General features: G+C 32.9%; 3 protein-coding genes across 3 annotated transcripts; 1 reads left to right on the forward strand and 2 right to left on the reverse strand.

The window, feature by feature from the left end:
• Window positions 1-123: 123 nt before the first annotated feature.
• Window positions 124-5,431, reverse strand: LOC146908919 (calreticulin-3-like). The gene is made up of 14 exons (XM_085726042.1): window positions 5,296-5,431; window positions 4,645-4,752; window positions 4,158-4,350; window positions 3,534-3,792; window positions 2,593-2,649; window positions 2,441-2,488; window positions 2,216-2,302; window positions 2,049-2,106; window positions 1,877-1,944; window positions 1,641-1,733; window positions 1,251-1,307; window positions 1,065-1,157; window positions 697-726; window positions 124-293 (listed from the first exon to the last, which is right to left on the reverse strand). The coding sequence occupies exons 1-14, from the start codon at window positions 5,396-5,398 to the stop codon at window positions 282-284; spliced, it is 1,266 nt and encodes a 421-aa protein (XP_085582168.1). The 5' UTR covers window positions 5,399-5,431; the 3' UTR covers window positions 124-281.
• Window positions 5,432-8,166: 2,735 nt separating this feature from the next.
• Window positions 8,167-10,558, reverse strand: LOC146908920 (acyl carrier protein 2, mitochondrial-like). The gene is made up of 2 exons (XM_085726044.1): window positions 10,267-10,558; window positions 8,167-8,613 (listed from the first exon to the last, which is right to left on the reverse strand). Exons 1-2 carry the CDS (start codon window positions 10,480-10,482, stop codon window positions 8,437-8,439), a joined length of 393 nt encoding a protein of 130 aa, XP_085582170.1. The 5' UTR covers window positions 10,483-10,558; the 3' UTR covers window positions 8,167-8,436.
• Window positions 10,559-16,277: 5,719 nt separating this feature from the next.
• On the forward strand, window positions 16,278-20,814 carry LOC146908921 (NAD(P)-binding Rossmann-fold superfamily protein). Its single transcript, XM_085726045.1, is given in 12 exon segments — window positions 16,278-16,543; window positions 16,624-16,679; window positions 16,766-16,799; window positions 17,481-17,579; window positions 17,666-17,811; window positions 18,314-18,373; window positions 18,492-18,584; window positions 18,961-19,059; window positions 19,151-19,237; window positions 20,166-20,249; window positions 20,384-20,449; window positions 20,550-20,814. Coding segments are annotated over 12 exon segments (978 nt in total). The 5' UTR covers window positions 16,278-16,476; the 3' UTR covers window positions 20,637-20,814.
• The last annotated feature ends 5,201 nt before the right edge of the window (window positions 20,815-26,015 follow it).

Raw genomic sequence — 26,015 nt, forward strand, 5'->3', positions numbered from 1 at the left:
TTTTGTACATCAGGAGTAGAAGTGTCAAAAGTTTTATTTGTGTCCATCGATCACAATATTTTTAAGTGTTTAGTATGATGTGAAGAAAACAATCCTAAAAAACTCGTGCACATTACAATAGGCTTTGCAACAATGCTTGGAACCAACTATATATCATTATTAAGTTTCCAATAAATTAACAACAGATGGAACATACTACAAATATCAAGGTGAACACAATTCATAACAATACATAAACTCTTGTCAATCAGATAAAAGATAACAAAGGCCGCTTTATACCATCAGAGTTCATCCTGCACATCAAAAGAAAACATTTCTTTAGTTCAAATATAAAGATGTCAATGATTATATATAAATCACAATCATTTCTATCCTCTAGACGTAGCCCGAGTGGTTGAGCTCGGACACCCAAATGAATTTGAGATGAAAGTCTAGAGTTTGAACCCAGTCTACCAACATAATACACTGATAACTAACATTTGTTTATGAAAGAAAATCACAATCACTTCTTCCCCTTTTTAAACTAATGTTATGACTTTTTTTTTTTTTGAAGGAAAACTAATGTTATGACTTGAAGGTTGTAATTTAAAAGAAAAAGTTGACCATATTTGGAAATTGACCACCAAAATGACACCTCTATATCTGTTATCCTACTTATCATCAAAAAGAATAAACAATGAAGAAATCATGACTTACATGATAATCATCCATGTAATCGCGGCGATGCTGCACATAGGAGGGAAAGCACTTGTAAGTGGTCACTCACAAACATGTAACAGTTCAGATAACTAAATGACTGTACATAAGGCTCAACTCAAAGTGGCATATTTCTAATGACATTATTAGGAATGCTGGTTTACTTCCACGTATATTTTATTAATAGAGGATAGATAAAAGGCATACTCATAAATAAACAATATTAGGATAGTATCTTGTATCAACTAGAACATGCTTCTATTCCAATCTGAGTATCTGTGCTATTTGTCTTGTCCTCAAAAAGGGAGTGAATGTTCATTAAAAAGCAAAAGATTAAAATATTGATCGTATGCATGTATGGTACAAACCTTTCTATATCTGTCTCTATGTCTGTCACGGTGTCGATCATAACCTCTCTCTTTTCTCCACCTTTCACCGTCTTCTCTTGCTCTTTGAGCCTCCTGCACAAATAATTAAGAGTTTAGATTCTGTTAAGGCAACAAGGTGACAAGAGAAATAAAGATAATGGACCGAAGTAGTGTATGTTCATGTACCTCCTCCTCTTGGGCTTTTCTTATTTTCTCTGCTTCCTCAAAAGCCTCTTTTTCAATCTGAGATGCCACAAAGTAAAGGTCAGTTTAACATGTGCCCTAAGAGAAGACACATATTTAAGAGGATTGAATGCACATGTTTATGACTTGATGTACATTTTTTTCAAGGAAAATAAAATCTCACTTCGAAAAGGCTTAAGGCATTACAAAAGTTAACATTAGATGATATACATATTTTTAAGTATTTAAATTATTTTGTATAAAACCAGCGAAAAATCAATACACACGGATATAAACAAAATATTAATTGTTGTTTAATAATATGCAACCCAATTGCCACTTACAAGTTAGATATTGAGCTAAATCAAATGCAAGTCAAAGCAAAAAACTCACCTCTCTGTTGGCAAACACTTCATCAACAACTTGTTTTGCATATTCAGGATCATCGCATATCAAAATGTTGTCAAATACTGAACCGCCTTTAACCTGGGCCAAAATATATGCATTAATTTTATTAACTATGATCATCCATTCAGCCTAATAGCTCGGCACGTCGTAGAGAGAGAAAAAACGATGTGTAGCATAACATACAAGTCATCACTGAATTTGGAGATGTACAATCATTATACCTGCCAAACTTCTATGCCGACATATTTGATAGGCTTAAGCACATAAAGATCGGGGTCATCTTCAAACTCTGAGACACGGAGAATTGAAATTCTTAAGCATTTACTAGTTTGAATGGAAGTCTGAAATATATACTAAATCGTGACAAAGAACAAGAAATAAATTGGAATTTACCTGGATTATCAATCCATGGAGTTTTCCATTTCCCTTTGTAGTTAGGATTCTTGATTTTCTGTCAACATAGAGGAGAGTAAGAGATGATAATTGATGAAAGGAAACTGACAGAATATAGAAAAACTAATTCTTCAAGCTTTATAGTTCCTGCAACTTTATCAACAAACCTTTCGTTTCCATGGTCCTTTGTATGCTGGATTTGGTATCTTTGGCCTCTTCCATATTCCATCTTCATCTTCATCCCAACTATCAGGCTAATTCAGAGAAAGAAAATGTGTAAGATTTATTTTTTTTGAAAAAAATATCCTCATATATTTCTCTATTTAGAAGTCATCATATCGGAAAATAGATTTATAGAGGCATTTGTAGATCCACTCTTCTACTCAACTAACCTCTTTAGCCTTTGGATCAGGAATTTCTGCTGGGATTGAATCATATCCCTGCAATACCAATGAAAAAAATAAATGAGTTTTCCATACAAATGGACTAAAACTAGCATCCTCTTGTTCCTTTATCATAGGGGAAAGATTAGAACTTTGAATACCTCAGGTTTGACAGCATTAGGGTCTTCAATGTATTCTCTGTCGTCCCAATCTGCGGGCTGCGAATAGGGAGAAATTTTAATTCAAAATACAAGTTATATAAAAGAAAGTACACCGCAACAATGAGACCTAAATGTTACTCCCTCCGTTTCAAAATGAGTGTCGCTTTAGCCAATTGCACACATATTAAGGAATATGGAATAAAGTAGTCAAATGTCATAGCAATTGTACCAAATTATCCTAATCAACTATTGGTTTGTTTTTCATTAAAGAAAAAATAATACTTTGGAAGTAGTGTAACATATTATTAATTGAAGGGTACAATTGAAAAGAAAAAGTTATTATTACATTGGAAACTGAAAGTGACATTCATTTTGAAACAATTTTTTTTGGCTAAAACGACACTCATTTTGAAACGGAGGGAGTATAAGGTAAATCACTTTATGGAAAAACAGGAAATCTTAACTGAGTTATATAATCGTGTTGTAAGACTCTTAAGCTACGTTTGGCCAGACTTATTTTGGCATTAAAAGTTACTCTAAAATTAAAGCTAAGCATAAGTGTTTTAGAAATAAGGCTAAATTTGTTTGGTAATTATTGTTATTTTTTAGCTTAATTATTTTTTTGGATAGAATGATAGAATTTGAGTGAAGTTATAAAAAAATACATGGATTATTAAAGGTCTCATACTTGACTAGAAAAACTCCTCTCAACCACTTTTAGAAAAGTTCCTTATATCTAACTTTTATACATAAAAGATAAGGTCATTTTTAATTAAGATCTTTTATAAAACACTGTTTGGCTTAACTTCTTTTAAGGAGAAGAAAAGGAAAAAATAAGCCAGATCAAAAGTAGCTTTAGAGTTAGCTCATCAAAAGCACCATGTTATGCTAAAGGACAGTGTTAGAAGTTGAGTACTTAGTGAAACAGATCAGAATAAAACCTTTTTTGCCTTGAGATCTTTGATTTTTCGTGGAGGGAGAATATCCCAATCTGTATACAGGCTTCCGGAATCTCGCTCTCTATTATCAACCAGAACACTGTATGTAGCATCTGGTCTGAGAATGAATGTGTAGAAATGAGTTAACTTGTCAGTTTCACACTGCAGGTCCTTCTTTACCGGGTAATTTTGACCTTGGTAAGAGACTATGACATGGAGCTTCTTTGTGTCTGTTCCACATAAATCTGGTCCAAACATTACACTGTAGAGAATTTGTCAGTGTGATATTCTTTTCTGTTGAAAAGTATAAAATGCGGACAAAGAAGAAAAAAGTGTGTTTGTAAAAATGATGCAAGGTGAATTAAAATACCATGTTACAACAAGGGTCAAGCAAACCAATAAAAAGAGAAGAACAACAGCATGGATATGGAAGAGAAAAACAATAAGAGTCTGTATTCCGTTAGTTTAATTAGCTTTTGAACGTCACTAATACAAACGAGTATATAAAGAAAATTTGATTAATATTAAAGTAGAGGTCATTTTGCGAGGTTGCAGATGAACTATTTGTGCACATTATAAAATTCAAGAATCAAAAACTAAGTGAAGAAAATGGAATAAGCAACACACCTATATGGCGTATCCCCACCAAATTTCTTTTGATTAACAAATCCAGAGAGGAGCTTCATGTAACCTCCACCACATTCAATCTCTTGTTCAAATTTTATAGAATACTGGAAGACTAGTGTTCTGTTCTTGTTGCTGAACTCTGGTATCTTTGCAGAGATCGCAAAGTGTTTGGCATCATTAGATGTTTGGATACCTACAACAAGATCACTCAAAAATCACTAAATGTTACAACAGCAACCAAATTCCTATTACTACCATTTTGTACTCCCCACCGTATTTCACTAATTTGCATTTACTACACAAACCTCCCTTTTACAATAAAATTACAAGAAATTCCCTCATACATAATTTTTACACGCCAAAACAAACTAACTCCAAAATAACATCTAATAGTTAACCTATAATAATCCATTTTACATTTCATTCATAGCAAGAGCGCATTGTAGTTAAATAGATAGCATAAATTGAATACTAAGTCAACAAGTACCTTTATCATCTGGATCTCCAGCCCATTTCCCAGCCGTGTGCTTGAACGAACCGGCTTTGCCTTCGCTACTTTTCCAGTCTGATCTTACCCAACGACTTCGCCATCCATCTTTTCAAAATCCAACACATTAATATCACATTATCAATGGAAAAAAAAATATATATATATAAGCAGAATTGAAGACCACCACACATCACTTTTTTTTGTTTGATATGCCAACTTGCTTGGTCCTATGTCTTTTATTCATTTTTAGTTACTAATAATATGATTTCACTAAAATCTTCATAAAAAAAACACCATTCTTATAATCATAATCATAATCAACTAGAAACATTTTGTTAGTGTAAAAAAGTTTTACACGAGCATTTAATTAATGAAATAATCGAATTTAATTGCATACCAATTAAATTCTTGAAGTAATAGAAAAAATTTAAACTCAAGTAAAAAATAATAGAAATTTAAACATACGTGGCTTACATACTAGTAGAGAAAAAAAATCAAACAAATAACTTATTACTTTCATCATTCAGTTCTAACTAACTAACTAACTAACTAATTAACAACTAACCAAATTTAACTAACTTTTCACTTATATTTTTACCGTTGGAATGAAAATTTCAGCAACAAAAGAGCATAGAATAAATAAATTACCTTCAAAACGCTCTTCGAAGATGACTTCAGAAAGTGAAACTTGTACTAGCAACAAACAGAATAACACAAGCATCTTCAGTTCAGTTGAAGCATTTTCCGCCATTTGCGGAATAAGCAATTTTTGTTCTATGACACTGCTATTTCCAGTTACAGAATTGAGTTTACTTATAGAAACCAAAACTAGTTTTTTGTCCCTAGACTTTGTGTTAATTACTTTTGTGCCACCATATGCTAAAATATTCCCGGTGAAGCTTTTCCCAAACAAATTATAAATTCAATATTAGTAATAAAAAATACTAAATTCAATATTGGATAATATACTTAATACTCTATTCATACACTAAAAAATAATAAACTATATCAAAATTGAATTGATCTAGGACCCCTTGAATAAGGTAAGGTTTTGTGTTCGATCCTTGTGGATGAAAATATATGTTTCGAATAAGAGGTCTCCATAAAACTGACCAGCATATTTCTTCACATTAAATTATCTTTGATTAAAGTCAGGGAACACTTCTCACAAATAACATGGTTATAAAAAAATACAGAATAAAATGAAATATTAAAAAAATGTATGATTAAAAACCTTTTAAGATTAAAATTACTTTTGTCATTTCAATTTTTAAACTTACTCATTTTTTTTCCTAACATTTACACATTAATCAGAATTTTCGTTGATAAAAAGTATTAATTTATGTCAATTAAATACCCCGGTTAGTATACATTTATATTCGACTCTTGCGTATGGGAAGATTTTGGTTGGATGTAAGAATCTACTTTAAGTATCCCACATATTTTCTGGCCGATATTAACTACCTCTAAACAGCGCTAGAAACTTCATACTTTTAACCTCATTAAAAATAACACTCCACGAAAAACATGATGTTGACCTTAATCATTTTTTCTTGCTGCTTTGGGCGTGTTCTGTACGGGGTAAAGAAATTTGATGCTGATCAATGATCATCGTTGAAGACTTGAAAAACATGATGAATATATTAAATGGTATTGAAATTGTCCAATAGATGGCCAATTTTGACGTAGCAATGGCCAATGGAATCATTTCATTCTTGCATTTCTGTGTAATTAATTTAATTTTTGGTTGTACGAAAGAGATATGAAGTCAAAAGTCTTCGTGACCTTCCAAAAGTGATCAAACCAAACTAGAAGGCAAGGGGAGAAAAATCCAATTTATGGTTAATCTGTTTCCATACACCTTCGGGGACGACTTGAATGGTCAATGACTCCAAGTCCACTATCTTTGTGTGCCTTTAATCTTCCACTTGACGTACCCTACCCTACCACCAATGATCATGAAAATTTTACCATTTAACTCTCCTTTACAAACTATGCCCATTTTATTTTGAATATGTTTATCAATTCTCCAAAATACACCTTTTTTTACCCTCTTAATTCTCTAGTAGTCATTAAATAATTATGCTTAGTACAACTAATGACGCGACTAACATGTCATGGCTATTGACTGTCATATATTCTTTAACATGTTTATGGATTGTAAGGTGGATTTACAGCATATATCCATATGCAGTAGTATCGGCTGAACATGTGGTCACTCCTTCAATGTGCAGTTCCTTGTTAAATGTGAGGCCTTACCATGCTAGGCTCACGCTCGAAAGCCGTAGGGTGTGATATTTGTACGCCAAATGGTGCCATATTGAAGCAAGGCTCGAGCTTGAACGAGAAACTGAGAGAGAACTCAGTGCAGCTAACGTTTGGTGGTAGCAAGACGTCTTTGGTTCAACATTATTCTCAACATAAAGATTGTGCGGTAATGGAGACATCATGTTGTTAACGTCAAATGGTGTAAAAAAAATCCATCGAAGATATTTTGGTGATGCTTTACCTAGAAGTGTGCTCGCTTCATTATTGGTAGACATTTAAGTTAGTTGTCTATGCAGAAGGGGGCCTGCAACTTCTCTGTATGGTTGATAGAGAAGAGAAGTTACCCGAGAGTGATGGAATACGCAAGTTAATGTTATACTATTACGAATCATATTGTTAGGTGACTATTTTAAAAAGTATAGGTTAATGAGGCTATATTGGCCTGCAACACAGAGATGCTCAAATTGACTAGCAATTAATTCGTTTGCAATTTATTTAACTCAGTCCAAATATAAGTTTATCCATCACAGGCTACTTTGAATATACTGGGACAGCTCAAATTAAACAACTCCAAACAAAGTAGAAGAGAGAAACATGATAGAGATAATACAACTAGATAGAGATAAAGACGAGCATAAGCGAACAAAAAATATTGGCACAATAAGAAAACAAACAACAACTGAAAATAAATTAGAGATCAAGAAAGGGGGAATGAAAAAAAGAGATAAGAGACCATTTAGTAATATTGCTTCTTACTTGATATGCACCCGACAGACCATGATAACAGTTCATATTGAAACCACAATAAAGGGAGAAGAAACAATTCACAATGGAGAGAAAATAAGAGATCATGACAAACTGAAAAATGAACAAAATGCTAGTTCAAATTATCAAAATATGTCGACACAACAACTCACAATAGGTTGGTAGAGTCGTGACAAATAGATATAAGAGGATGAGAGGTTCAGATGGCTAGGCACTAGGGTTTATACTGATTTCATAACAACTTTACAATGTCTTAACAGATTAGCAGCAAAATGACAATTGAACTTTGGGGAGTTATACTGACATTCAAAAAAGAAACAAAATAAAACATGACATCGCTGATCAAGTTATCATTCATACAGACTACACGTAATTGAAACATTACAGATGAAGTTATACCCTCACATAACATGAAACAAGACAATCAAGCATAGCATGATTCATGAGCATACACTAAGAAGTGAGGACAATGATAAGACCTTAAGATTCTGTAATCGTAAATCTAACGCAATTTTTATTGACATGAAAAATGGTAGCACAAAATGCCAAGTTATGAAATGCCAATACTAACAAAAGTAAAATACAACTCGAGCTGGCACATCCCCAGCCAAACACACTTTTGGGATTTAGAAGGGCGAGGAAACAAAGTTCAATTTAAGCAAACAAGTGGAGCAAAAAATGTCTTAGCGTTGGATGATTCTACACTACTTTATGATAAAGAAAATAAAAATTTTACAGCTAGCCTCATGAATTCCACTACTTTGCCTGGGGATGAGATGCAATGAAGTCAATTGCAAGATTAACAGAGTTGATCTTGTCTGCTTCATTATCAGGAATCTCAAACCCAAACTCTTCCTCAAGAGCCATCACAATCTCTACAGCATCCAAACTATCCAATCCAAGGTCATTCTGGAAATGAGCACTTGGGGTAACCTGATAAATGGAAAGAAGCACAGGCTCCATGTTAACAAGAGAGTATAAGCTAAAATTAAAATAGTACACAATTGCTTGCAGAGGGACTTGAATTCTCCAAAATGACAAACACACTTCAAACAGTAAAGTGTAAGGTTATTTAACAGTTGTGCAAGTTTACACTATAGCCCTGTTTGGATTGGTTTATTTGTATACTAGCATATAAACTTGTGAGACTAATTGGGAGAGGTTATTTAAACAGCTTACGACATGTCCATAAGCTGTTTCTAACTTCTTTCCTATGCTCTCTAGGATAGCTTATGAAAACAGCTAATAACTTGTTTGAAAACAGTTTGGCTTTATTTCATCTCATGTAATAGAAATTGCTTATACTTAAGCACTTATATGATAATCAATTGATTAAGCTGTAAGTTTATCTAAACAAAGCCTTAATCCTCTTAAATGAAGTAATCACTTAAGAGAGATCAAACCCTTGGCAGTGATAATTTCATCGCAAACAATAATATATTTGGGAAATGCTAACCGTTGCCCCCGGGGCACTGGTTAAGGATATGAAAAAGGAAATTATATAGTAGTTAATGCATTGAAATTGTGTAATTAATTTATAATAAAGTCAAAAACAGTTTCCTTTTATGGCAATAATTCTCTTTTATGGTATGCTTAACCAGTGCCCCGGGGGCACCAGTTAGCAGGACCCTACTTAATTTGATGAAAGATTCTAGCATAGAATGCACCTCATATAACTAAAACAATGTTATTATCGGTTGCTACTTGTTATATGATGTCTACAAACAAGAGTAGCTTAAAAATGATATTTGAGAATTGAGTGTAATTCTTACATGGATACAATATCTACAGAATTTTAGAAAAAATCTACCAACATAACCAATCAAATCCAAGGATTTATATATTTTTGTATTGCATTTTAGTGGTGCCTTTAGCTTCATATAAGAATTGCTCATTGATGGCGTCGTAAAGCTGGTAGCAATATTAAAGGAAGGTCATGAGTCTGTTTGATTTATTTGAGCTCATCTACTCATGTAAGCATTCGGACATTGTTCAGGAGAGCTTATGGAAACAACCAATGACACGTCTATAAGCTAGATTATTTTCTTAAGGTCTCCAAAGTAGCTTATGAAATGTTTGGCTTGGCTTATTTGAGCTTATCTACGAGACTCTTTGGGAGAACTTATGAAAACAACTTATGACAATTTTTCATAAGCTTTTTTCAGTTTATTTTCATAAGTTCTCCAATATAGCTTATAAAAATAGCTTATAGCATATACAAAAATAATTTAACTTTATTTTACCTTTTGGTATATAAGTAGCTTATGTAAGCTTATACATATGCACTTATAGTGATATGCTATAAGCTGCAAACAAGCTGTTTATCCAAACACGCCCTATAACTTATATGAAAACAATGTAATTAACTTTATCTTTAGTTATAGGAATAAACATGTATGCTATTAGTGCTTAATTAATCCGTTGATCCAAACATTACCTAATTATCGGAAATAATTTTTTGCAAAATAAGTGAAAATAAGCAAAGTTAACAGCTAAACCTAACAATAACATCACGTTAATGATGAATGAAACAATAATTAGGAGATTGAAAAGAAACGAATGATAATAATAGAGGAATGAATATACCTTAGAAGGATCAACTTTCTGGAAGTTTTTGACGCAAGAAACGACGCGATCTGTGACCTCAGATTTGTCGAGAAACGTACCCCTAACCTCTTCGCTGAAACGACGAAGGAAGAAATTGGGAAGAAGACGAAAAGGCGATTGGTGGTTCAATGGACGAGAATCAACTTGCACTCTCAGGTAATTGATCAGAGGTAAACCGGTTCTTCTCGCCGCCATTGTTGTAGATATCAAAAACCTCACTCTTCTCTCTCTCTGCTTTCAGCTCCACGCGATGAATGAAATGAATAGTGGTGAAGTTAGATGAAATGAAACCTTTGTTCTAATATTGGGCTTTATGGGTTTTACCCATTTGGCCCAGGCCCAACTTTGAAGTTGTGTTTGTGAAGATGCATACGTTGCTTATGTCAACTCCATAATCTAGGATATGTTGTATTAATGTGCATTTAATTCTAATATATGTACCTTTTTGTCAAGAAATATTAATATATGTACTTTATAAAGAAGAAGAAATTATCGACAATGCATTGATCCATGTACTGGTAATGGACTTGGACTGCTGAGCATGTGATTAGGGTTTGATTTCTAAATCTGCGTGTGGAAACTTCATATAGGTTTTCTGATGAAGATTAGTCCCTTCTAAATAGTGGTGGAAACTTCATATCAATATCATGATAACCAAAAAATAAATAAATTGAAGAGACCATATAAGAAATATATTAAATAGAACAGTCAAAACACGAGAAATGTTAAGATTAAAAGAATATATAAATGAAAAGAAGGAAAAACAAACACACTTAAACATGACGGCTCTACCAAACCATCAAATACAAAAATCAAAATCTAAGAGTAGTCACTCCTAAGTATCTTAGCAGTTAAGTATAACATTGATAGAAATTATAGGAAAAACTCTTAGATTTAATCTAAGATTGAACCAAAAAAGTAATAATATTATCGGTGTAAAAAGATCATACATACATTTAACTATATTTCACCATTATATCGTCTGGTTTGTGCCCAAGCCACGTCGTATTAGGATAGATATGTTGCGATACAATTTGTAACGTCTTAGTCTTCTTTTTGTAACGTCCTAGTTTGCTTTCAAGATTGTTGATTGACCCGGGAAACCAACATAGTCTTTTTAGTGTGTTTTGTCATCATTCACACGCTTTTTGGGGACTTCCCAAAAAGTCATTTATCCAATAATTGCTCCAAGTTAAGCACACTTAAGTATGAAATTCCTCAAGTGCTATCAAAAACACGGGTAGCACTTGGGTGCCTTTGAGTTTGGTGTCTTTGGGTGCCTTTGTCTCTATCTCTCTCCTAACCAATAATTCTCTCTCATCAAAATAATTCTCTCTCATCAATGCATTGGAAATTGAAACATTTGACTTTTTTTTATTGGATAGTTTCTCCTTTTGGAATGCTTAAAGAGTTGTTAACAAGACCCTTATTTTAATCACCCAACACAAAGTCACTGAAGTGCCACAATATGCATATTGTTGGTATATGTAGTGTCGATCAATCCTTATGAACCGTCCTTCAATCATATAGTCTCATACCTTCACGATTTTTGGATCTCTTTAATTTCGATGTGATTTGATTCACTCTTGTGTTGCTTTGCTAAAAGAATGCCAAGAGTCGGTCATTATATGTGTCATGCTCACCGTCGATCACTCCCCGCACTCGTCAGCCTCAAATGTCACACTTTCAATTTCAACATATTTTTTACTTGGTGCCACTCCTGCAATGGGAAAATACTTGGGTGACATAATGTCACCGTGATATTATATGATGATAAATCAAAAAGTAGTTTTGTTTGGAGTACATTTGATATGTTGAGGTATGAACTTAAATCTATAATACTTTTCTTTTCTACACTTTGCATGTCTGAGTTTTGCTACCATCATTTTCTTTTGAGAAATGATATCTTGACAACCACTTTTTAACAACTTTTGGACAACTTTCTCTCTCATACTCACATGATGTTGTTATCCTCTCTCTTCCTTTTTCTCTCTCCATTGTTTTTGACCAATAAGAAGTGAGAAAAACAAGGTTGTCAATAAAGTTGTCATCAAATGGATGCCAAAATATCATTACTCTTTTCTTTTATAGAATATGCAGTATTACTACTTTCCTTGAATTCATTAATATTTTCTACTATTTTCTAGCTATAACATTATTTAATTCCTTTTTTTCATTAATATTATGTTATGATTCAAAATGACATGTAAGGAATTACACGTGGCATAATGTAATTGGTTGAGGTAAATGGATATGTGGCTAGTGATTATGCATAAATAAAGAAAGGATGATCACCAAGGGTTATGAAGAAAAATGATGAAAATTTCTCCTCTCTCCCTTTGGTACTCTCTAGTAGAGTAATGGTTAAGTCATAGACTTAATCTTCTTCTATCTTTTCTTTAATGTTTCTATATACCAAGAACATCAATTTTAATTGAGTTCTAATCTATTCATTTTACCTTTTATTTCACAATTATCCATTTTATTACACTATCAATTGTGCAACTCATTACAATGGTGCTTTCATCTATGAACTCCTCTTTGTCCATGGCTTACGAAGAATCACACCAACGGTTCATGGAAGAATCACACCAACGGTTCATGGAATCAGGTCGTGCAGTACAAAATCAATTGGCCATCATATCTCAGTTGCTGGAAGAAATGATAGCTGAATCAGAATTAGAATCAGCTGACCTTGCTATTTCTAATTCAGAACTGATTGATGCTGTTCCAGAATCGGAGTTGCTGATTGCGGATTCAGAATCAGTTGAAGCTGATTTTTCGAATTCCAATCAATGTTTTTCATCAATAGAACAAATTGAAGCAGCTCTTCCTCCAACAGGTGATTTCAACATCCAAGTTGTGGACCTCAAAGACGCAACATCACAGTTTACGGAGTCGCAGGAACTGTTCGGTGAAAGTAAAATATTAAGTGAAAACTATTTTGGAGAACCAATTCGAGTTGAAAATCAGGATTTAAAGGTCGTGTTGAAGGATTCTCCAGGTTCTACTTGCCAAATTAGGTTCCCAAATTGTTCCGATTCTCCGTTGATCGCTGTTATTTCAAACTCGTCACCACCGCCGCCGAAACCACCGGATCGAAGCATTCAAAATATGACTATGGAACTTCATTCGACGTGGAAACTTACCATGCCTCGCCCACCTCCACACCCACCTGATGTCAGTCACCGAGCAGTGGACTCCATACTTTTGCTCCCTTGTTTGGAAATATCAGTTTGTCCACCACCTGTTTGGAAAAATGTCAGTGTTAATGGTATGTTTCAAATCAACGACTCATTGCCATACTTGCTTAATCTTTGTAAGTTTCCACATATTACACCCTATTTTGATGTTGCACATGTATTACACAATATCAGTTGTGATAATGGTTGGGTCAATACTACTGTGTGGGAATTAGGGCTGGTACATCTGCTACTAGCTTTGGGTTTGCTTGACAATGGTGGGAATGTTGTTTATCTGCTTGATCAAATGTGTACTCAGCCCCAAAAAAATGTGATGATCCTTTCAATCCATAAGCAGAGACCTACTTTAATTATTGCTTGTTGTGGATTTGTTTGCTGTATTGTGAAAATTAAGAGCAGAAACTTCATCCTTTGCTTAAGGATCGTGCTTAGTCAATCTGCCTTGATTTGCAGCTTCTCATGGAATGCTCCTCATTCTAGTAGGTTCTATGTACTCAATAACCAAGGAGACCATTGTGATGATCATGACCTTACTAGTGCTTATAGCTTCTGCAAAGTCAAATGTGCCACAGTTTGCAAGTATTTGAATGGTTTTGAGCCTATGTTTTCCCATGCACAGAATGGAGGGCCTGTTATAATTGTCCCCGTCACATTGTATAATCTCATTAGTTATGTGTCTCATAATTGGTTGTCACTATATCAATTACATACATTAAGCTTTAACAAGATTTTTCCTTGTCCTAAATTTTGTGCACCACACTCAAAGGGGTTTTTGATGATGATGTTCCAAAAGAAGAAATTGAACAGGGAAGTTCACTTGCAAGAATATGAGGCACTTGTTTGTTATGGGTCAATTATAATTTTTCCATCTGATAAGGTTATTAATGCTGGTGACTTGGGCGTTGTTGATTTTGATGTGAATGACTTGATTAAATTGGTGAAGAGATGGGTTGAGACTACAAGTATGTGCTACTAATTGTTTTTCTATTATGGGAACTTTTGTAGTTATAAAGGCTATTTCCTATAGACAGAGCACGCAAAGTTGAAAATGCATGCCCATAAAGTATTCAATGAATCATATGAAAACTATGGAGTCATGCACAAGGCTTATGAGCTATTTCATGATATAAAAAAAAGGGATATAACAGTGTATTCTCTAATGTCTTAGAGAAGTGAAATGCAGGGCATCACAATTGGTTCCAAGGAATTAGTTGCGCACATGGTTAGCAAGGGATTTGACATTAACTACACCACTTATACTGGATTTTGCATTGGTGGACCTCTTGATATTGCTACTTCACTAATTCAAGTTTCTAACAAGACTTATTATGTTTCTTCTGTTGCATTGATGCAATTCTTGAGTGCATATCTTTCTTATAGAGTGGTTGTTACAAATGTTGAGATAACTAGAGTACTTGCATATCGGGCATGACATGCAAAGTTTCGTCTAGTTCGAGTTCAACTTTTGGTTTTCGCAGGGCACTCAAAGAAATGTGATCCGGGTGGCGGTGATTATTTTTTCCATACAAAAGGGGCCTTACAATTCAAACAATGGGATCCAGGAGGAAATTTCTAATTCATTGGGAAGTTTCGCTGAACTTGATGACCACTTGGAAAGATGCTACTAGTGTTGAAATGCATTATCTTAACTTCAACCTTGAGGACAAGGTTGATTTTAATGGGGGGAGTAATGTTATGATTCAAAATGACATGTAAGGAATTACACGTGGCATAATGTAATTGGTTGAGGTAAATGGATATGTGGCTAGTGATTATGCATAAATAAAGAAAGGATGATCACCAAGGGTTATGAAGAAAAATGATGAAAGTTTCTCCTCTCTCCCTTTGGTACTCTCTAGTAGAGTAATGGTTAAGTCATAGACTTAATCTTCTTCTATCTTTTCTTTAATGTTTCTATATACCAAGAACATCAATTTTAATTGAGTTCTAATCTATTCATTTTACCTTTTATTTCACAATTATCCATTTTATTACACTATCAATTGTGCAACTCATTACATATTATTACTTTCTAAATATTCACAAATTATTGTGCAACTCATTACATATTATTACTTTCTAAATATTCACAAATTTTCTTGTAGTTTGATTACCCTTTTGCGCGTACACTTTTTATGGCTATAAATAAAGCATTTTGCAAATCCTAAGACCTAAAACATCACAAAACAGAGAATTCTAATAGAGATGGGTAGAGATACACATTGAAAAGTGTCATGGAAATAAGCATGATAAAAAAAAAAGTGTTATGATGATGCCAATGATTATATTAGTTGCAACACAAGTTGAATGCATCCATCATTCCAAGTCGGTGTCAATTAAACTGAAAGAAGTCTAGTATTCCAAAATATGAACCAAATATATTCTGCTTAATTAGAGAACACGGTAATTTTTGCAAATGTCGAAAATAAGTTACTCCCTTAGTTTCAAAATGAGTATCGTTTTAGTCAATTGCACACAAATTGAGGAATGAAATGAAATAATCATTAGACATAACACTTTTATCAAACTGCCCTTACTTTACAAGAAAAATACAAACTTAAAGTTGCATTGAAAATTGTGTGTGAGAAAAGTTGGAGTATTTATTGAAAGTAAAGTTGGAAGAAAAAAATTAAAGTTGTATTAAAGTTGGAAGAAAAAAATTAAAGTTGTATTGAAAATGTAAAGTGACATTCATTTTGAAACAATTTTTTTTTTGCTAAAGTGACACTCATTTTGAAACGGATGGTGTAGTATTTTACAGTAAAAACTTAATCATAATGATAATTTAATATATTTTGATGATAAGATTCCTTTTTTGACCAAAATAATATGATTTTTTTTTTTTGAAGGAAAATAATATGATTGTTAAAAGTTGAAAGTGATAATTATGCCATGAATGATAATGACATTAAAACGTTCAAAAGTTGATTCTAATAGTTTCTAAACGCCTTGGTTTGCAGTGTATTGTAGCAGTAGAGTAGCAGCAATGTTGGTTCTGTTCCTCTGTATCTTCCTCTTGTTACTCTTCTTATTCAAATTCGCCACCGCCTATGGTATTTTCTCACTCACTTTTTTAATCTCTTTATTTTAACAATTTTTTGGATGCTTATTACTGTTTTGATCAATTTATTAGGTGATTTCACTTTGATGTCAAAGAAGAAACCAAAACATGAACTAATTGAAGATAAGGTTGAATTTCTCATGCTATTGCTATTGATACCAATACCATAATGAAATGATTAAGTTCTTATGTTATTTGTTTCATTTCTTTCCAGGTTTTTTGGATTACTGGTGCCAGTCGTGGAATTGGTATAACAATAACTATAACTATTCATTTCACACTTATATTTCATAATTTAATTCAAATTCACCCACAATGAAATCACTTTCATAAGTCAATCAATCAAAGTAATTAACTTTCGATGAATTTAGTTAGAGACTAGTAAAGAACATGATTTTGAATACGTCTGACAACTTGGTCCTTCTGTTAACTTGTAAAGAGTAGTTTGACTATAAGTGATACAGTTCAAGAACTAATTTCCTAGTAAGTGATATAATTTAGGGACTAATTTGATAGTAAACTAGATGAAAGTTATCAGAAGGGCCAAGTTGCTCGACGTAATTCAAAATTAGTCTCTTTTGTCTCTTCGCAAATTTCAGGGGGTAAGTGCTGGACCCCTACAATTTAAAGGCAAAATTGGTGATTTATTCAATTTGATTAACCCTTAGGTTCCCTGCTTTATTTTTCTGGTAATGATCATCTTCCCACAAGTGTTTTTGATCAAATTAATCATGCCATGCCATTTAATTCCAGTTTCGGAATCTACTGTTTTTTTCCTTTTATTTGATTTTAGGGCTTTTTTTATCCTTAAACTATCCTCTACCAATGATTTCTTTGCAAAGCCAGAATCTTTTCATTATTTGTAGTTTTTTCGTGTGACTTATTTCTTTTGTTGTTTTATTTACCCTCATCAATGAATGTATATGAAGGGGAAATTCTAGCTCAACAACTTGCAAGTTTAGGGGCCAAGTTAATACTATCTGCAAGGGATGAAGCTGACCTAAACCGAGTAAAGTCGCAGCTAAAAGGTACGATAAATCCGTTACTCATTTATATCTGTGAACAGATATGGACACTTGCCTTATCCATTAATGTGTGATTTGCATACCACCAGGTAAGCATGCTGACGAGGCCAAGATTTTACCGTTGGATTTAACATCTGGTGAAGATTCTCTTAGGAAGGTTGTCGATGAAGCAGAATCCCTTTTCCCAGATTCTGGGGTTGATTATATGATTCATAATGCTGCTTATGAGCGTCCTGTAAGTGGTTGATTGCTTTATCTAATGGTTATATTGAACATATCAGAATTTGCATGGAAAACAAAACCTACATATGCTTGTTATATCAGAAGACACGCCTATAAACGTAAAACAAGAGGGGGCAAATAGACTTACTGTGTCCTCTTTTTGAGATACTATGTGTGTGTGTCATTTGTTTATATCTGTAGGTTTATATATTTTTCTGTCAGTGTTTAGTTACAATTCTAAAATAGTGCAATAACTTCAGACACATTTTGATGGGTGTGCTTGCATGCTGGTGTATTTGTAGCATATTAGCAATTACATTTACTAATTGAACACTAGAATCAAGAAAGTGGCATGACATGCTTGCATATTTACACGCCATAATGATATAAGGATGATGATTTGTGAGGGTTGATGAAATTTCTCTTTAATAATAATGTTAACTAGTCTTTATTCTTTATGTTTTACATACTTCTTTAATTAAACATATTATGAAAATAGTTATTTTGTTTTGCAGAAATCATCCGTCTTAGATGTAACCGAGGAGACTCAAGGTATTTCATGAACGTGACTCTTGGTTTTGCTGATTAATTACCAAAGCTTTAAAAAATGTTCCCCTCCCCACTTTTAGTTTTCTTTCAAAACATTGAAAGCTGTCTTCTGAAATTCTGCATTACTCCTTTTCTCCTGATTAGGCAACATTTGATGTCAATGTTTTTGGGACAATAACTCTTACAAGGCTCCTGACACCTTTCATGTTGAGGAGGGGCAAAGGTCATTTTGTGGTGGTATGTGGGTTATTCTTTGATAATCTCTTATTTTGGTTATGGAATCTGCGTAGCAAAATTATGTTATGTGGTTAGAAAATACATCATTATTGTGGAGCTTGCAGCAAGATGTTTGTGACTGCAAGGAAAAAGTATAGAGTAGTCACTTGTTAGCTTTTCAACTACACTATATACTTGAACGGATAATAATAATTTTAAATGTTCGGATATAATATATTTGTCACATGTTTTATGTCTTGTGTGCCATAGCTTCTGGCTATGCTAAGCCAATAACTAATATGTTTTATTGTCACATGTTCATTAGATATTTCTCTGAAGTTTTAACCCCATTTCCTGTTTATAAATGTATAATATTCTGTTCTATGTTTACTATCAGATGAGTAGTGCAGCAGGAAAGACACCTGCCCCAGGTCAGGCTGTATACTCAGCTTCAAAATATGCACTAAATGGGTACTTCCATTCCTTGCGTTCAGAGGTATAAAGTTAGTTTTATGTTTGATGTTGTTTTATTCTAATTATCATCATACAGTACATATCATGCACCGCTAATTTTTTTATGGTTGCAGCTCTGTCAGAAAGGAATCCAGGTAACTGTTGTCTGTCCCGGTCCCATAGAAACAGCAAATAACTCTGGATCGCAGGTTCCATCTGAGGTATGCACCTTTGCCAACTAAGCATCCATTGTTAGTGTAAAGAAAGACAGTACTTGAGTCTATCTGTTTTAACTCTACTTTATTTCCACCATGCAAGTATCTTCATTAACTTCTTATCCACTGAGATTGCTAAATCAAGATACACGACAATTTTCCAAGTTTATGTATACTACATGTTTTGAAGGTTGAGAGTGCTAAATCAATATACATCTCTGTTTTCCAAGTTTATGTTTACATGTTTTACAATAATGAAGATATTTGTTGTCATTGTATTTCTAAGTTTATGTTTACATGTGTATAGTTTTACTTCACATTTTTTCTTTTGAAATAGTAGGTATGCACGGGATTATTATTTTAAACTATGAATATGGCTTGCTAATCTAATATCATGTTTGCTAAATGAAAACAACTAAGAATATGCATATGCAAGTGCAACAATAACAAAAAGTCTTTTTCCACTATGTGGATTCAGGCTGCTTGATCAAACAATGTCATAATGTCTTGTCGTAAATCATATTTATTGATAAACCATTTAATTTAAACCATTCTTAATGCTCTGGCCCAGAGTTTTTCTATTGGAAAACCCTTCATATGATCTACACTTCTTATTGGGACTTCTATAAGTCCACACTGTAAATAGCCGTTTTTTATAATAGGTATTACTCAACTTTCTCTTCACTGCAATCATTTGTTGTCCTATCTTGTCTTCTGTCTTGAAACATGGTCAACACTGAATAAAAATGAATTATAGATTGAAGAGAAGCACAAGCAAGGTCTTAGACCTGGAATTTACAGTATAAACTTTCCCTTTATGTTCTAGCTTGTTTGTTAGCTTCCACTTGAATGTGTGTCGTGCGGTGTTTTTGCTGATTGCATCATCTGAACCATTGAAGTTTGTTCTTTCCCTTTTAAAATTATGTCTTGACAGAAGCGTGTGTCAGCGGAGAAGTGTGTTGAGCTGACGATTATTGCTGCAACTCATGGCTTAAAGGAAGCTTGGATATCATATCAGGTAAAAAAATTGTATTAGGCTATTAGAAATCTATTTCTGTTAGAATACTGCACCAGTTTTCAACTTTTGTGCCTTATTAGTTTAGTAATATTTGTTCACTCAATCGGCAATACTGAACTCTTTTTCGTTTGCAGCCTGTGCTTGCTGTCATGTATCTTGTTCAATACATGCCAACTATTGGTTATTGGCTCATGGACAAGGTATTGTTTTCCATCTTTTATATGCATTATGTCTGTCTTTATGAAGACATTTGATTTTTGTTACAATACTAATTAATGACTTTATATAAATGACTGGTAGGTTGGTAAAAATCGAGTGGAGGCTGCTAAAGAGAAGGGAAACGCATATTCTTTGAGCCTGCTATTTGGGAAAAAGAAGGCAGTGTGATGCCTTTAGTAATAGATGCATGTTTTTCTTTTAAAAATTATCAAATACAATTTTCTTGGAGGGTATTTTATCAAACTAGTAACACCTTTTTGAACAAATGACAAATCAAAGCATTTACAAAATACAGTATATAATTGAACAATAAAAGGGTAATATGGTACTATAAATTTCCTGCCAACTAAGAGCCAGACCTTGCATTTGCTTAAGTTGAATTCCAAAGGGGCAACATGCGATCTTCTCTATGAACAATGACGTTTTAAAAAAGAGAATCAATTTTGGTAGGTGATTGTTCTATAAGCTTCTCAAATTGCTCAACCGATTGGATTGTAACTTCCAATCGACATTTTTTGTGAGTAAACCCGATCGGATTGTAACTCCCGATGGCCATTTTTTTTTTTAAAACATGAGCAACTTGAGAGACTTATCGAGCAATCATCATTTTGATATGAATGAAAAACCTATAGAATTGTGAACATGAGGTGATTGATGTCTGTCAAATGAAATAATTATCTACGTGTATTTTTCTTCAGATAATATTTATTCTTTTGTAATCATTTTATAACCAACCATTTGGTATGCATTTTATTTTTCACAAATAGCACGACTAATAAATTCTAATGCTACCTCTACATGTATAAACTAAACTTCAATTTAACTCCAACCACCAATCAGCTTATTTGGTAATCTGTACAATATCCAGTGAGGTAATTTTGAAACCTAGGACACATCCCAAGATTGAAAATGAGAAAGATCGTTGATGAAAATCGGGATGATGGAAGAAGATAAGGTTAGGAAAAAGACATCTATGAAATTGTACAAGTCATGGAAACTATGTCTAATTTATCAGTAGATTTTGTTTGTTTGGTTGTTTTCTATATGTTGTGTTTTTGAATGTTGATTAGTTTCATTTTGTTAAAACAATACGTTTAGATAAGATGTGGTACAAGATGTTCTAGCATGTAGTATGACATCTTAACTCAAGGTGGTGTACCGTATTTCGCATACTTTGGAGTAATGGTTTTCACGTATATTCTAGAAGCTTTGATTAAATTACTTGTGCTCCAAAAAGCGTGTGTGTCTAGATGGTTCATGTGCTCTCGGTTTTAGTAATTCTTGCGCCTAATGATTGGAAACTATTTCAAGAAAGATTTGATATGAAAATATGTGTTGGACAACTGAAGTGTTTTAGCCCTTTGAAGAAAAAGCTCATGCAGAACAATGCTATATAAGGAAAAGCCAACCCTAATAACAAGTATCGAAGTTGTCATTGAAGATTAGAGTTTTAGGGTTTCGTTGTTTTGAGTCTGTGTTTTACCTCTCTATGTACCGCCTTTGATTATCAAAGCCTTAGAGATGGTTTGTTTTAGCTGAGTTGTAATGTGTCTTTGTATTCCACTCTAGTGCATCTAGTAAGAGTTGATTTGTGTATTGGAGTTGTTCTCCTACTTTATTGTAACCGTGATTGAGTCAATCACTATGGTGAGTGATTGAGAGAAAGTGAGAGGGGTTTCTCATATTTAGAGGGAGTTCTAGATAGAAATACACAAGTAGTATTAGGTGAAGAAGACATTGAACAAGGTTTGTTCATAAAAGACTATGTGAACTAATACTATTGAGAGTGGATTTCCTTTCTTGGGTGGGTGCCCTCCAGAGTAGGTGTCGTTGCACCGAACTGGGTTTACAAATCTCTTGTGTTCTTCTTTATTACACTTTCTTTATTTCTGGTTGTTTGTTATTTTTGGTTATAATTGTTGTACACATTGTCTCGGACATTGTGTAAAACATATGTCCTATGAGAACGAGAATTTCAATTGGTATCAGAGCACGCACCATGTGTCTATTTGGGTGAGTTCCATGGATGGACACATTATGTTCATATTGTGGCCTCGTCACAAACCAATTTTGTAGCAGAATTTAACCATAAATACCAATTTTGTTATATCTTAGCCTCGTCGCAAACCAATTTTGTAGCATCCTTTGAAGGAATTTAACATTGAATACCAATTTTGTTCCTCTAAGGCGTGGTGACATCCATTAGGTTTGTTTCATGGCCTAATTGCAACTCTCGACCGAGACAGTTCAACAGTTACACACTCGTGACATTTTTTTAATGCATTCGTCTTTATAGATTGCAGAAGTTAAGTTCCAGATATCCAGTGGTGTGTTTTTTTGAAACAATTGTTAGGAATTATTTGATAAAAAATGTTAGAGTTCGTGTCAGAATTTTTGCCAAGTAATAAATCTTGCTTATTTTGTTCAATCTTGTATCACTTTATTTCATCTTAATACAATTAAAATTTATCAAAATTTGGGTACTCTCTTGGCTCTTTTTTTGTTACATCTTGCTCTCTTACCATTATTATTTTCTTGTTTGTTTTATTGTAGTCCTATGATTGGTCCATGAAGATCTCTTTGTTGGAAATGTTATAAAATGAAATTTTTAGGTGAGGGAGTAATAATGTTACCCAGGGAAACCTTTAGAGGGTGGGAAGTAGGAGGTTAAAACTCCTTCGCATGTACCATAATTGTTCTCTTGATAGATATTACAAAATTCAATGATAGAAAATTTTGATTGAAACTTGTGATCAACTTTTATTTCAATATTTTCAATTAAATTATGCCAGGACATAATTTCACTTTTATGCTTTGTTTGGATCAGAGGGAACCCTACGGTGGGAGCGGTAGGATGTTATGTACCATAATTGTTCTTTTGATAGATATTATTTACAAAATTTAATGATAGAAAATTTTGATTGAAACTTGTGATCAATTTTGTTTCAATATTTACAATTAAATGATGTCCATGAGATAATTTTAGTTTTATGCTTTGTTTGGATCAGAGATGAAACCCGAAGAAATAATTGTAAAGCAAATGAACTTTTAAATGAATGAAAGTGAGAAACAAATAAAAGTCAAATGAATGAAAGTGAGTAAAAAATGAAATGAAATTTTTTATTGTTCGGTAGGAGTGAAAATAAAAGAAAATATATATAAAACGTTTTCTTCTCCTACTTGATTGAGCGGTGATGTTGAAGAAGTGAGTTAAGATCCTCTCCATTTAAACTCTTCTCAATTTCTTCCATTTGGAGAGAAAAAGACACAAAAAATCTTGAAAATAATTAATGATAGTGGGACTCATTTAATAATAGGACCTACCGCATATTGTGTCTATCGCTTTCATAATGACAATCTCCATTTAATTTTATAAATGGAAATGATCTCAACTCTGAAAAAGTAACAAGTGATCCAAACATGACTAATTTAATGTTTTTTATTGCTAAAATTCAATTTTAAGTCCTACACATGTTGACTATATGTAAAAGAACTAGTGGACCCGTGCGTGTTCGCACGGATTAATATATTGTCGATTTACAAACATAATATTTACGGCAAAACAAAAGAAAGCAGAATTACATACAAAATACAATAAAAAAAACAACACAAATGTAAAACAAAAATTATCTGAATAACACACAACATTACATTCAACAGGGAAAATCAGTATATCACATGTATTCAATCTTTTCATTCTAACAAAATGCTATCCTCCATCAAATAAGTAAATAATATCAAGAAACCGGTGAACCATGTATGTGGATAGATTCCTCACCAACAAAGGCATTGTTGAAATAAATGAATCAAATATTTTGGAAGACTTCTTTTATAGACATGGCGGTTTAAATGTTGTAACCAAGCCAAAACTCAGGAATCTCGAGTCATCAATAATTAATATTCCTAAACCAATTTATCGCACATCTTAACATGTCTAAAGCCTCAACAATTAATTATAGTAAAATTTATAAGAGATGTAATTAACACACAACATATTTTCTTATGATTGTGAGACATTTGGACGAAATAGAACTGTAGACAATATTAAAAACCTTAACTTAAAAGCAATGTTTTTCAAATAGATTTAGTTAAAAAGATGTTGCATATATTTTTAACCTTTACTAGTAAGCAATATTTTTTTTTTTATATAGATTTCATACTTAGAATAAACTCACTAAAACAATTGGTTATTAACAAAGTTTTAACTCAGTTTATACATTTATGTTTAAAGCTTAGTTGTACAATTAAGTATTACCCGAGAGGTCAAGTTTATAAATTTGATCATAAAATATTTATAAATTATTCCATAAGCAAAATTTTGTGTTTTCAACGATAATTTGTAATGCTTCTTTACAAAAATGATAATTTAAGATGCTTTAGCTTTTTTTGCGTAAACTTACGATTCACATACAAAAGTCTAATTTTAGAGTCCATGTTGATTTAATTCACGTATGAAACACATGCTTTTAATTCACGTATATATAAAAATGAAAATTTACAGGATTTACAAAACTATGTTTATGTACGTCAATTGAAATCAATCCTTGCGTTCCTTCACCATTACAATATAACGATGACATCAAAAACAAAATCTCTTATGTTATCTCTCTTGACATTACTTCACACAATTATCTTTTTTTTTCTAAAGAGTATTATCTCTCTTAATATCACACTCTTCTTTTTTTTCAAAGCTCCAATTGTCAAAATTAGAAAATTAAAACAAAAATATTGAATATTTCACATAACTAGATGAAATGTAATTGATTCATAATAACTTATACTAACAATAGGTTTTAATCTCATAATTTGAATGAACTATGCCAATATGAAATAACAAAATTCACAAAATGTATTTGATTCAAAATCACTTATATTAACAAAGGTTTTAATCAGATTCATTTGAATACTACTCTAATTCAATAACTAACTAAATCACATTAATTTGAATACCACTTTATTTCCATAACTAACTAAATATTGTCATATAACATACATCATGTAAGTTATGGAGTTATGTTATTTACTTTTTTTTTATTAATGATATTTGATGTATGAAAATTATAAAATCACATGTTCAAAACATAACATGCATCCAAGAAATAAAAGTTATGTTCAAGATATTGATTTTTTCTCCATATTTTTTATTTTTAGTGTCATTTAATTTTAGAAAAGAACAAAAGTACCCTTCAAAAACTTTCCACCTCTCTCTCTCTTGTACCACTCCACTCCTTGAACCCTAAAACCCATCATAAACTTTCTCTCATTGAATCCTAAACCTCCGTCACCAATCCAATGATATATACAATATTAAACGTTACAGAAAAGCCTTTGGTTGCGCTGGACATTACAAAAGTTCTTTCTCGTGATTTCAATTATCAGAGATGAATGCGCTCAAGATAATAATGTTCACCCCAAAACCAAATCATTTCTTGATCATCGTTATAATGAGATGAAGGACGATCGAAAAACTCAGCACCAGAATCATCCCAAACATCATCAGAATCACCCAGAGAGCCGCTACCACCCCCCAACATCACCCAAAGAGCC

This window comes from Medicago sativa, chromosome 7, assembly GCF_051527215.1.
Source record: "Medicago sativa cultivar Bolivia chromosome 7, Bolivia_mono, whole genome shotgun sequence".
NCBI lineage: Eukaryota > Viridiplantae > Streptophyta > Magnoliopsida > Fabales > Fabaceae > Medicago > Medicago sativa.